At 35.0% G+C, this 14,447-nt stretch overlaps 1 protein-coding gene across 2 annotated transcripts; it reads right to left on the reverse strand.

The window, feature by feature from the left end:
• Positions 1-795: 795 nt before the first annotated feature.
• Positions 796-12,571, reverse strand: Syt4 (synaptotagmin 4). 2 transcript variants are annotated; one of them, XM_047525987.1, is made up of 4 exons: positions 12,270-12,571; positions 8,530-9,344; positions 6,660-6,777; positions 796-5,295 (listed from the first exon to the last, which is right to left on the reverse strand). In XM_047525987.1, exons 1-4 carry the CDS (start codon positions 12,301-12,303, stop codon positions 4,988-4,990), a joined length of 1,275 nt encoding a protein of 424 aa, XP_047381943.1. In that variant the 5' UTR covers positions 12,304-12,571; the 3' UTR covers positions 796-4,987. The 2 variants fall into 2 exon arrangements, with proteins under 2 accessions (XP_047381943.1, XP_047381942.1); XM_047525986.1 differs by having other exon boundaries at positions 797-5,295; positions 6,660-6,780; positions 12,270-12,569.
• Positions 12,572-14,447: the final 1,876 nt, after the last annotated feature.

A 14,447-nucleotide genomic window follows, 5' to 3' on the forward strand; every position in this document is an offset into this window, starting at 1 on the left:
TTTCTGTGTGTTTTCATTGTAACTGATTAAATAAAACTATTATGCTACATTAATGATACTTAGTGACCTGCATATTTACAAATATTCCAGCAAATTTTGCTTTAGTGTGATTCTTTTTAAAACTCTGAAAATAGGTTGAAAAATTTGCCTTTGTAGCTAATAACATGTTTGATGTTTATTTGTATACAAAACATCTAGGATCCGGCATTTATATATTAATATGCATGGATAGAGGCAGAGGCATCAACATAACAATTAAATAGGAGACTAAACAAATATTTCATGTTTCATTACACCAAAATAATTATTTTTCATACAAGTGATATTATCTACTTACACCCCAAACCCCAGCTAGACTCTTCATCATTCATGCCAGGTCATCAATTTTCAACATAGTTTTCTTTTTTGTGGTTATTCTGGCTCTGACCTATCTTAAATCTAAACTCTTCTCAAATGCTTACTCCCTCCAGGGTTACACTTTTATCCCATCCCTCACTTGTTTCCACCTATAAAATGCAGATGCTAACCTCTGATAAATCGCCTAAATCTCAAATGATATAAAAAGTGTGTATTTCAGACCTTCTTCATGGATTTTTGTGAGGATTAAATATTAAAATGAACATGTCCTATGATGTAAAATACAGCTGAAAGCTTCCAAATGCAGTTGAACTAACAGATACCAATACCCATTTTAAAAACCTCACCAGATACCAGTTTAATTTACTAGATTTTCCTTTTTGCCTGTTTAGATCCAAAGAAATTCAATATGCATTTTCTGAAAAGCCATCTCTACACTGAACTAATGATATTCCTTCCTATCCTTCTGTGTATTTGAGATATTTTGCGAGTGTGGAAGAGTGTGGAATTATTATCATCCCTTTTTTAAAAGAAGAAACTGAGATATAGAAATGTTTAATAGTGAGACATACCTCACACAGTTAATAACAAATGAAGCCAAGAGTAATAATATGGGAGTCTGAATATAGAGCTCATGCTTTTATCCATTAAGGTAGAGAGAACAATGAAAATATTTTAAATAAGAGAGAAGTCAACTTTAAAAGTATTTTATCAATTCATATTTCATCAACATAAAAATTCAAGATCTATGTAATTTTACTCATGAGACAATGAATAGAAGTGTTCCTATTAGGCTTGGGAAAGCTTCCCATTTCACAGATAGTCTTAGCCATCCCTTTTCTGCTAAGCTGTGATTTAGTCTCACACAGTTATTACCACTGGATTGATTGACACTGATAGTCAAGATATACAAGATGGCATAGAGCTGTTGTCTGGATAGACTCTCAAATATGGTTGTTCAAGAAAACAGATAATAGTCCTTAAAAACTTGTAGTGGAGACCCCATGCACTTTAGCTTCTGTTTCTACCACCTTCTTGTTACTGATCTGTGCTTAAAAAAACACGCAACAACAAAACAACAACACTCTATGGAATTATTTCAACCAGTATTTTTCAGAATTTTCAGTATTTGCCATGTATGTGACATTATCATAAGAATTTGGGTGAAAGAAGCAAAACATATGATACTGTGCTTGCTTAGAAGCAGGTCTGTCTGATACTGTTCACAAAGCAGCAATTTTGAATTCAGGTAGCTTCAATTTTGCCACTGGGTAGTTTAAAATTAGATGGTAAACTGAAATTTATCTTCATTATCAGTAAACTTAGAGGACTGTTATCTACATCTTGTGTTGTGCTGTGAAATGAGAAGACATAAATTAGAAAATATGTTCTACTATTGAGTTTTAAATTTTAATCCAGCAAATATTTCAGTCAGCTACATAACAGATCTTGGGAGTGCATCAATGAATGTCACAGAAAGATTCCCCTTTAAGTGAAGTATAACTTTAAATAAGTCATCCCAATATAAGGTGGTGGTATTAGTGCTGGAGGTAATACAGCAGCAGCAGCATTGGCACCGTCAGTATCATCTGCATCCTGGGTCAGGGGGAACAATTTGGAGATGAAACTTAGGTCTATTTCCCATTCAAGGATCATGTGTCTTTGTGGATTCTCCATTGTATAAATGGCCTATCAATGCAGGAGAGGCTAAGACAATACTTTCAGTATGTTCCTGTCTTTTCTCCCAGAAGCATATGAGATTTGGGGGGTTTTGTTTTTGTTTTGGATGGGGGATTGAACTCAGGGACATTTAACCACTGAGTCACATCCCTAGTCCTTTTTATATCTTATTTAAAGACAGTCTCAGCCTCCCAAGTTGTCAGAATTATAGGCATGAGCCATCACACCCTGCACTTGTTTAGTTTCTGTTTGATTATATCTGTTCCAGATAATTGTTAAGCATTAAACAAAATAAAAGTCTTTGGAAAATCTTGGTACTCGGTCCCTAAATTTCCCTAAAGTACAACAGATGATCTATCAGAGAAGCTTGAAAGCTCATATAACTGTAAGAGAAGGCTCACTAAAGAGTCCATTGGCAGAAAGTCTAAGTTGAAATGGGTTGGGCAAAAGCAGCAATTTATTCATGTCTTACAAACATGGTCTTACAAACATCATACAGAGCTGGCACAAAAGAACAGACACCGTCTCATAAACCATGCTTCCTTCCAAATCACTTCTATTGAGCTACAACATCAGAACAAGTCAGTTACTGAGTTACACAGTTCTTCAAACATGGATACCTCCCCATGAGGGTGGTTAGATTGGCTAATCAGACAAACAATTAATTTACATATTTAATACAGTGCAGGATTTGTAACGATTCAAGATATTCACATTGATATTGTAATACATTATAAAACAGTACAATTTTCAAAAATGATGAGATCACATGTCTCCCTGCCTGTTTCAATTCCTTTCTTGCTTTTCTCCTTTCTTTTCTTATAACCTGTTGTAAATAGTTTTACTCAACTTTTCACACTCAAAACACTTTAAATTTTGAAAACTAAAAACTATTTACAAATCATCCATTGTAATTTCAATTTTTCATCCATCATTGTTCCACTTTAAAAAAACAAACAAAAAAAAGCCCTCTTCCAATACTCATACTGAAGGCTGGTACTGCCATTGACTTCTGGCTGCTGTGTAGGATACTGGAAATTGACTCCTCATAACTTTTCAGAGCTCCAAAATGCATCATATTCCATGGCCCATGGTACCAAACATACATACATGAAAAGGCCATTTGGCATCCCCAAACTCCACGCTGACTGAAGTTCATGTTGCTTTCACAGAAAAGCTGAGTGGACCAAGATGCTGTGGAATGACTTTGTATGGAATGAAGAACATGACTGGGGAATGTTCATTTTTAGTCCCAAAGTCATCTTAAAGCACAAAAAGTGGTTGATTTTCAATCTTTGTACATAAAGAATGTAATACATTTTCTTTACATTAGGCATCGTCATAAAAAGCATGTATAAGTTGTTAGGAAAATGCATGTTCATAGAATTTACAAACACTGTGATATCAAACACATCCTCAAAAACTGTTAAAGTACTGACACAAAACCTGACTCAAAATGTAAATTTTTCAGTAGACTTTATTTCTAACTTGCATATTTAATAATGCAGCTGTACCCGAGTTTCAGTCATCCTTCTCTCCAAACTCAAATATTGTGACATTACCCTCCAGTGAATTCTTTCCAGATAATCACAGGGCTCTGCTTTGCTCTACCAGGTTTTGAGTGAATTTCAGAACCCTGGTACTGGAAAATGGTACAAGATACAAGTCTCTAAACTGCTTTACAGACAACAACTCAAGACCTAGTAGCCTAGAAAACAGAGTGAAAAGCACACTTTGTTGTGCTAATTTGACAGCCTAAGTATATTTTGTGAACATGTAAATTATGTCAGGCTTACTCTCTATGTTCTTGACTTGTTACTTGGTTTGTTGGTTTCAATCTGGCCACGTAAAAAACTTCACAGTCCTTTTTTCTTCCTTTCTTCCTTTCATCCATCCTCTTTCTTCCTTCTTCTCTCCCCTTTGTTCCCTTCCCTTCTTTTCCTTCCCTTTTCAAATACCTTGATCCTTTCTGGGGGAGAATGAATTAAAGGAACACGCAGAGGGCCATGCCCACCTGGGAACAAAGGATGGCCTTGAGAGTACACTTGCATACTGTACATATCTCCTACAAAAAAACCATTTCTCTAATTGAATCTCTACCTGAAGTTTATTTCTTTATCCACTAGCTAATCTGACAACTTCACAAAGGTAAACAGGGGTTTCTTAGGTCACACTGAGGCTTGTGACAGGCAGTGAATAATTCAAGGCCGTGGTTCTTATGTGAGGTTATATTTTACATTTTGACTCACATGTAACCTTAAAGAAGAGAAAAAAAAATCATATTTCAGCCACAGTGTTCTCAACTCAGCCCTTTGATAAAATAACTTCTCAGCTTGTTCACTGTCCTTTGGAAATGAACCTGTTATTTCTCTTATGATAAAATTGTATCAAATAATTACAAACCAAAGAGAAATGACCAGATACTTTGATATGCAGGACAACCATTTGCACTTGACATAATTAATGAAAACAAACTAGAAAACATTTCTTTAATATCTTTGGATTTAAAGAAAACTTGATTTCCCCAACCTGAAGGAAAAAAATGGATAAATTTTCATAAGTGAAGGCATGATTTTCATTTTTAAATCTGAAAAATCACCTGGACCTCCAGTGATGGTCTAGTGATTTCATCACTTCTAGATCCAACCCATGACTTGGATTGTAATGCAGTGTTCACAACAAGATTGACCAAAATTGGCCATCCCTACTTAAAATACTGGACAACCTGCAGGGGAATTGAATATCTTATGAAAATTTATCCAACTTCTCTACTAAAGGGGGAAATTATCATGTTCACATTTACAGTTACTTTCTGGTCTACTAATTCAATCCATTTCTAACCAACAGAAGGTGGCTTGCTGTGTCACAAGCTTACAATCACATAAAAGAAAAAAAAAAGATTGCTCCTTGCCTAGTAAAAACCCTTAAGTTCCAACTCATGGATAGGACGCTAACCATCACAGAGCATGTGCCACTTGGCAATTTGTCTCCTGGGGAAATCACAGATCTCCTTCCAGTGTTCCCCACCGGTTCCTTCAGCTGTGGCACCCAGGACCAACCGCCCAATCACCTCATTTCGGGACCCCCTTTCGGAATCCAAAACCAGAAATTCAACACTTATTTCTTCAAGACCCTCACAAGGAATATCAAAGACAAACAGTTCATTGAACACTGCGTTGGGGGTGCATTTCTTCACATGAGTCTTCTTTTTGGAGATTCTCTTTTTGGCGTGGTACAGGTTCACTTTGACATAGGGATCTGCAATGGTACATAACAGACATTACAGGGCAAAGCTAAGATGCAGAATTGATTGCAAAGTAACGGTGCTTTGGGAGATCCCAGCACATCAATGCAAGGTCTTTTCAACGAAATCAGTAAGAACAAACAGAAAGTGTGAGTGAAGTGTGGCTTTTCTCTTATTAACAAAACTGAAAATGAATGTGCAACAGAAGAAAAAGCAGTTCTAGACTAGGGAAGAAATTGCAATAGCAGAAAAAGGAAACATAAAAGGAAAGGAGAATTTTCTATGGGCACACTCCGATGGCTAATAACTCATTCCAGTAAATTAGATAGAAGGCAAAAAGAAAAAAAAAAAAAGAAAAGAAAAGAAATATTACACAACATCCAGCTTTAGAAAGCTGTATGATTTGGGTAAGTCTGCAACTGAATTTTGACTGTCTTTCTGTTGAATGGGAATTTGGAATATAGACTATCAATGACTTTAACTTTTCTGTGGTTCTTTAATCACTTGTTGGATTTGCTTTCTGTTTCCTATTAATGACTTTTTTCCTGCCATCCTTAGTGGGTGAATTTTAGGATCATGTTATTTTATCACATATTTAGTTATATTGTTTTTAACTTTTTTTATTGTTGCATCTGAGTTAATTTTATCATCCTGATCTGAACCTTTAGGACCGTATTTTAACTTCCAGTATCAAACAATAATGATAATAATAATAATGTTAAAATAAGATGATTCTTAATAAAGTATATATTTCTATGTTTTACAGTGCTTCTCAAGCTATTATTATGTCTGATTTTTGCAAGGTTTAAGAAATATACTCAAGAAAACTAAGTTAAGAAATTGAAGGATTGGATTTGCATTCAGATTGTTTTAATCCATAGTTCATGTGCATTTTCATCCTGCTATCCAAAAGAGTTTGGGATTTTGTTTGGTTTTTGTAAAATTACTTACAAAACTAAAAGCTAATTCTTAAAACGTATTAGAAAAGGGCAATAAAAAATAATAACAGAATAGGTTTAGTGGGCTTATTAAAAATACTAAAATTAAAAACATTTCTCAGTCCTAATTATATTTTCATTTGTGTTTTGTTGGTAATAGCCCCTCACCACTGCATGTATCAGTGATTTTTGCTTCAACTCCATTCAATTAGGTATTTAGCATGTACTTGCTTTGGGTTAGTTCTTAGAACTATGTAGGTTTCTCCTTATTGCTGATAGCATAGGGTCACATTATTTCAAAAAATGAGATAGGGAGAAACAATCATACAACTTGTGACTATGAATAAAAGTAAATCAAAATCAGAGGCTAATGTTAGTTGTTTTAATCAATGCACTACCCAGTTTTAGCCTGAACCTAAATATTTCAGACTCATTCTTACCTGAAAGTCCGGAAACATCAGATTTAGGAAGGTGTCGAGCTTTTAATACAACCACAGTAAGAGTATTTGTGGTGGACTGATAGCAGAGGGAGATCAGTAGCTCACCCCGTCCTGAAGACTTCTGAACAAAGAGAAAAGCAGTATAAGTATTTTCACATATTTCTCTTAGTTTTGATGTTTGTTTTTTGATCAAACTTTTACAGCAATATAATAGCATGGTTATTTAAATGTAATGTTGATATTTATTTTTATTATAATGTGCGAAGGAATTCAAGAGTAACTAAAAGCTTTTGTGCTCTGCCACCATGGCCTAAAAACCACTGCCTGCCATCTTGTGGTCATTTTAGGTACTACAGCAAGTTAAAATTGTAGAGTTGGCCACGCCCATTTCCTCACAAATGTTTTAGATATTTACATTCTCCTTCAAAGAAAGATAATTGTTTTTTGTTTTTGCCTTACTGATATCTATATCCTTTTAAGTTATGAATAGTAATAAAACTTACCCAATCTGTTGAATGTGTGTGTAGGATCCAATGACTCAAGTTTGATTTGATTTCAAATTCATTAGCACTGATATTGTCAGAATTTGAATTCAGATCAAATAAGAATTATTCTGACTCCCACCATTCACCTAACCAAAAGTCGTGATGGAGTTACAAGTCTTTGACTCTTCTCTACCTGTAACTATATAATCTAAGAAACAAATTGAATATAAGTATTGAAGAGAAGTGAGTCAGGATTTTTAATACCTTGTTTTGGACAGTGCCATAGAGTTCTTTGTATACTACTTAGGTTCAATCTGTACTTTTAGAAATTATGTAATAGGACTAAGAACTCAAACTTCAAATTTTAACTGTAAGTAGCAAAATGTTGATTTGGGGCTTACTTATAGCCAAATGATGTCTGGGGCAGCATTCTTAAAACTGCAATGTATTTATACAAAAGCTGACATGAGGCAGCTCTATGAATAAACACTCTACAAGAAAGAAGACAGATTGTTAACCCTCTGTGCCAATGAACAGCTGGCTGTCTCAAATAAATTATATAGTTTCTGGAACCTTGATTTACATTACCTTCAACAAATGAAAGGAAATTAGGTGGTCAGAATAAGTTCTAAAGTTTTTTGGGCTCTAAAATATCACTATTTTTTAAAAGAACATAAGTTAATAAAATTAGTTTACTTATTAAATCCTTGGAATCCTGCCATCATAAACATATTATTCTGAAATACTAGTATTAGAATCAGTTGAGTTCTGTATTTAAAGTTGGAATAGGGTAAATTGTGTTTAATTGAAGCATATCATTTTCTAATAATTCCAGAACTACCAAAATAGTATAAAAACAGAGTAACTCATTTCCTGTTATACAACATAGAGATGGGCATTTATTATTCATTTGTGAAGTCTCCTCCTTGAAAAGCCATTCCATAAAAAGTCAATACAAATTCCAAATCCTAAGATAGAATTGATTTGATTTTCAATTTCAATTTCAGTTTTAAACTCAATTATACTGACCTTGAAACAACTTTGTTAACTTGTTTAGGATTAAGAAGTAGCCATATGACTTTTAAAGTAGCAGTCTTTGGCACAATACTTACTATAGAAATCAACAAATATTTATATAGATGATATTTAAATACTCATAAAGGATAACTATTTATTTATATCATTAAACTACTTGGAACATTTCAGATGTGGGTTAAATTTTCTTTCCTTTGCTCTGTTCTCTTGCTGTCTACCAGATTATAATGAATATTAATTAAACATGGTAAGGATGATAAGTACAATCATATCATTTTAATGAATATTCCTTGGAAATAAAAACCTACATTAAAAAGTTGTTTATACTTTAAGGACTGAAAATGTATTACCCTAACATTTCTTTTGATGATTTCTCTGTTCATTAGCATTTTTCCATCAGACAATTCAATTCCTGAAAGAGGAATCAGGACTTCTCCAATGGTATCATCTCTTGAAAACCTGTCAAAACTCAAGATTGTGAAGTGCAAGGCCAGCTCTTGGATCTGGGTGTAGGGAATGCCATAGAATGTGAAGGTTTCATCAAAAGCTGGGTCCAAGGTCTTCCTCAGCACTCTGGTTTTCACTTTATGCTTCTTCTCTGGGAGGATGGTCATTTTGATGTACGGGTCAGAGGTCATAGACTGCTCATCCATGGCTGGTAAACCCCGGGCCTCCTTGATGTTCACCACGAATGCCTTCTTCTCAAAGTTGTACTCTAGGGAGAAAAAGAGGGTTCCCAGCTTCTCCTGCTTCTCTTCTGAAGTGAGGGAAGTGCTGGATTTTAAACTATCAGGGGAAACTGCCTCTTTTTCTCCTTCTACAAAGAGCTTCGGGGTCACATTCTCTGGATCAGAAGGGCTGCCAACTTTGAGGTTTGTTTTGGGGAAGTTGCCATTTAGATCTCTCTTCTCAAGATCAAGATGCAATGAATTCTTTGGCACAGCTGGTTTATTCTTTACTTCATTCTTGTCATCTCCTCCAAACTTCTTTTTGCTATTTAGGTTTTCAGGATAAATATCGACTCCTTTCAGCACATGAACAAACTTGTATGGAGGAGTCTTGTTAGACTTGGATGATTTTCTCTGACAGCAGATCCATGCAAAGAGAGAGACAGTGAAGACAAGTCCGAATGCACTGAAGATCCCCACTACCGTGGGGATTTCATCTGAAAAATCAAGTGACCAATAACATACATTAAAGGAGTAGAATGGAGACATGAGCTTATTGGGAAAGCACAAAAGAGCTGGTGATAACTGCAAGTTAGACAGATTGAATTCCTTTCCAACAGTTCTGGGTATAACTTATATGCAGGTCACATGAACTCCAGATATAAACATTCTCTGTGTGACACAGAGGAAAAAAATTGTGTGCTAAAAACTCCTTCACTTCAGTAGTTTTTAAAATGAAAAGATGAAACTGGGCCTGTACCAGACACAGGGGCTGTCTGCTTAATAACATTGCCTTATCTTTGTTTTCTCAGATAATATGAGTCACTCCACCATGGGTCAGTACTGATTTCATTATCTTTTCATTGACATTTTGAAACTTTCCAAAAGCATCAATTCTTATTGACTATGGAACGCTAAATGGATGTTCTTCAAATGCTAAGAAATTCTGTAATATTTTTTACTTCTTTATCCAGAACTCATGCAGAAAATATCTAGGGACTCAGTGGTTCACACAGTTTTTAAAAATGGTGAAATATTATCTTCCATTACCACAAACTCACTAAAAATTTTCACTTCAATTATGGAACAGTAATAAAAGAAATGTATGTTTATTAAAGGGAAAAAAGAACAAAAAAGAAGAGAACTGGATGTTAATTTATGAAATCTATAATACTACAACCCACTTGTATGCAAACATTGAATTATCCAAAGTACAAATTAATTTAAATAGGAAAAAAACAGAAGTTATAAATGAATCATCTTTCCTTAACATGTAATGAAAAAAGTGAGTATTGATAATTTAGAGTTCAATTTTTGTCATGAAACTGATTTTTTTTCCTAGGATATTTTCACATGTAAGTGGTAATCAAATTGAAATTGGCATTATTTCCTTGAATGAGGGCATATTAAATCACTGACCTTAGGTGATATTGATTGTGCATGAAGCTTATCATATTTCATATGTAAGCATATTTCTCAAATCATTAGGAATGCTGTTTAAGTAAAAGCAGTACTGCTACATCTGAACTGAGTGCACTAATTGAGTCAATGTTTCAGACAATCAAAGTGAATATAACTAATGTAACATTTTATATATTTACTTCTCTGCTAGTCCATATTTTATTTCACATAGGAATGATGAAGTGAAAAGTCTCAGTCAGGAATGGGTTAAGACTTGTTTAATCCCAAGAAGACCAGTCTTTTGTTATTCACCTTCCCCATCCCCCAAAATATTCTGCCTATCTACTTTATAATTGCAAAACTTTACTCAAAGAATATAAGATTAGGACATGATGAGATAAATAAGTATCTAAGATTTAAAAAGCAAATAAAACAAGAATGACTGAAATTTCTGTAGCTTGATTTTGTTAAGAAATTGAATTATGTAAAGATGAACTAAATCTCTGAATTCCCCAAATAAGAGGGAAAAAAAATCCTGAAAACTGAGGAGAAAGAGTAAGGAAAGAGCTAAAGATAATCAGCTTAACTTAGTATCAGCTTTTAAGTTTTCCCTTCTATTCAAGTCTTTGTGGAGGAGAAGGAAAAAAAAAATGCTCCCCACTCTTAGACATTAATACTCTAAGACCAGGGAGTAAAAACAAAGTCATGAACTAAGGCAATTCTTCAGTGAATGTCAGATGAACAATAAAAGCAACTGAAAATGATTCTCTTCTAAGTAGACTGATCGTCCATGCCAGAAAATATTTCACTAGCACAGCCCTGAAAATGCCACAAAATGAGAAATTCTCTGATTTCAAATCAAAACGTGGATATACACATCACAACACAAACACATACAAACACACACTCAGTCAGCTAAAGGGAAGACTGTGAAAAAAATCATTTATGTACTAAATATTGAAATTGCCCATTTAATACATCAAATGCAAAACATTCAAGATAACATGGACTCAATTACTACCAGTGCATTCTCTATTGATAACATCTTAAGCTTTTAAGAGCAAAGATTGTAGTCATTTCACTCAGTTTAATAACAATCACCACTCATATGTAGATAACACTCATTCACAAACTTCTACAAAATTCCCTGATTTAAAAAAAAAAAAAAAAACTTGTAAAATTCTGATCTCGCTTTTAGAATATAATTAGATCTAAAAATACTATGTGTTTATCTTAAGAAGTATACTAATTTAATTGACTGAAACTGAGAAGGAGATCATTGGGGCCAAAAATTTGGTACAGAAAAAAAAAAAAAATGAAAAAAAGAAAAGAAAACTAAACCCCCAAAACAGAGCCCTAATTCAAGTTTCCAGCAGCTTTTGGCTAAGTGTGCAACTGGAAACACTTCCCACATCTCTCTGGCTTCTATTATCTCACCAGTGAAACGGAATAGGATGAGCCAGTTGGTTTTGAAAGTCCCTGTAACCCTACTATCATAGAATTCTGTCTTGCCCTAATAACATAGTTCAAGGATATAAGAACAGATAGCAGAGAAAATTAGGGTACATTCTGTAATAAAATGTGTATGTCAGGTCCTCAATATGCAAGTTGTTTTATACCAGATCAAACTCTTATGTAACCACAGGCATATGTGGCTCCTCCTAATAAAATACAGATTTGCTGCAAATAAAAATCGCCTACAAGATAAATGAAAAGACCATGCGAACAACAGACTCCTTTTCCCTTACCACCAGTGCATGCTGCAGTTTTTCAGAGCTACCTGAACATTCAGGAACTTCTGGAAGGTAGAATCACCCTAACAGAAGGCAATTTTAAGAAGACATATCAAAAAAGAGAGAGATCACAGAAATAAGCCACGATTAATCGTTTGTTGTTCTCATTTTCCATTCCAATTCACTACCTAAAAATCTGTATTCAACATCCATTTGCGGGTGGGAGGCATTGCCCACCCCGGAGTATTCAAGGAACAACCACAGCCATAAGTTGGGTAACTTGCTTACCAAATTCTTCCCGGCTGGTAGCGATCGGAGCCATTTTTTTGCTGCGTGTTCTGTCCGAGGTGCTGAACGGAAAACTCCCTGGCTAGATTGACTTTCCTGGATCTGAAACGCCGGCTTTCCTGAGTGCTGAAAACAGCAGCGCAGAGCCCAGGGGACCCGCGCCTGGAGCAGGGAGGAGGCGAAGAGGGAGGTCCACTCGCCCTCGCACAATGATTTGCCACCCCTGTTCCTGTTTTGGCTCTTCTGAAAAGCTCGTCTCCGAGACTCCAGACGTGGCTGAAACCCGAATTGACGCAATCCTGACGCTACAGGGCTGAAATCAGCACCTGCCCCCCTCCCTTCCTCCCTTCCAGCCTCTCCTTCTCGCCCTCCTTCTTGTTTCCTCCCTCCTCTCTTGAGGATTCAGCGCACACTCATCAATTATTTTAACTGTTGGACGACTAGATATTAGCTTTGCTATTCTGCGGGGGCTCAAAGGAGACCCTGAGATACGTCCTGAAACTGATATTTGTCAGTTACGAATATAAAGACCTTCTGATCACTTAGAGGAATAAAAATGTGTCTGTGAGTTATCAGAATAATCTGATTCACAGAGGCAATTAAATAAAAGTAGGAAGAGAGAACATTCTGCATCAAACCACCCATTATAAAATGTAATATATTTTCTTGCTTCACAAATTACTGTTACACAAATACATGACACTACATTTGGGGGAAAATTCACCACAAATTGATATGTTTGAAATAAAATAACCATTTTCTCACTATAATTCCTTATGTTCTGATAAAATTATTAACCAAAACATTTTGCTGATGCTGTTGCTCCTTCTGATCTGTCAGCTCTCTTCCTTTTAATATCTGACATTTGACCAGCTAAAGTACTTAGGAGCAGATGGGCATAATCCCTTTTGTATTCAGACTCACTCTCAAATATGACTTTTGCATGTAATGAGACTGCTTCTGAGATGATATTTATGGTTAAAGGCCCTGACTTCTAATAGATTTGTACAAAATAGTTACAAGAATTTGACAAAAATTTGAAATAATATTTATTAATGTTATTTTCAGAGGAAATTACATATTTTCTGAACTGATGATATTCTTGGGAAGAATTAGAAAACAATATGGTATCATATTGTGATCAATTTGAATCTGAAAAATGTGCCCTTTTTAAAACTAAAGTTTAGCCATTTTCAAAAGGAGTGAACTTGGTTTGGGAGTCCAATTGTCACCTATTGCTCTACAAAGAATGACTTTGCTCTGGAACTCATTGAGCAAATGACATTTAGTGTGTGCTGGGATGAGAACGGAGGGGATGCCGGGGAAGTCTCAGAAAGCTACTGTACAAATGACAGTTTCCTGCACGTTGGCAAGCAGTGGCCCTGAGCGTCAGCACTGTGTCTGGGGAGATATTGGCTTCAATCCTTTGCATCATGGAAAATTTTATAAACCAAAGTCTCTTTTCTTTCCCGTTCTAACTTGCTCCCACACACTTGGCATTTTGGCATTCTTCTAACAGATTTTTTAAAAATCCCTTACATCTTCATGCTATGAAAACACACACTAATTTGCTGCATTTAATTTTTCCATTGGCAGGACTTGTGATAGTCTTTATTATTTCACTTCATTCTGATTACCTATTTTCTCAGTTATTCATTTACCTGGGAGAATGCTCCCAGGGAATAAACATCCTGAGATGAAAGAGAAGGTGGCATTTATTTGTGATGCATATCACAGCAAACCAAATATCTAGTGTGAGCTTTATTAAAGTGTATGTTTTCTAGCTAAGTTATTGCTAACATATGGTTAAGCTCATTTGTTATAAACATAAGTATATTATGTGTATGTTATATATAAATTAGTATGTCATTGATTATACCTTCAGATGGTAAAATGCTTTATAAAACCTGTCTAGGTTGTTTAAACTATTTCTCCAGAACCTAAACTTATCCTATGCTGTTTCATTTCTGAGGCCACATTGTGATAAGATTACCTCTTGCCTAGAGCCAATGCTCTTGTAGTAACTATTTCATTGCTTGCTTTATAAGCAAACTGAAAATAAATGTTATTAATTAAAGTATCTGAAGTTTTCTCATTTTCTTTTGATGATTAGCACATTAGTCATTATTCTATCTCTTTAGATAAGCTTTTAGCAGTACCAGGTGAGGAGTGCGCCCC

Source organism: Sciurus carolinensis, chromosome 15 (genome assembly GCF_902686445.1).
Source record: "Sciurus carolinensis chromosome 15, mSciCar1.2, whole genome shotgun sequence".
NCBI lineage: Eukaryota > Metazoa > Chordata > Mammalia > Rodentia > Sciuridae > Sciurus > Sciurus carolinensis.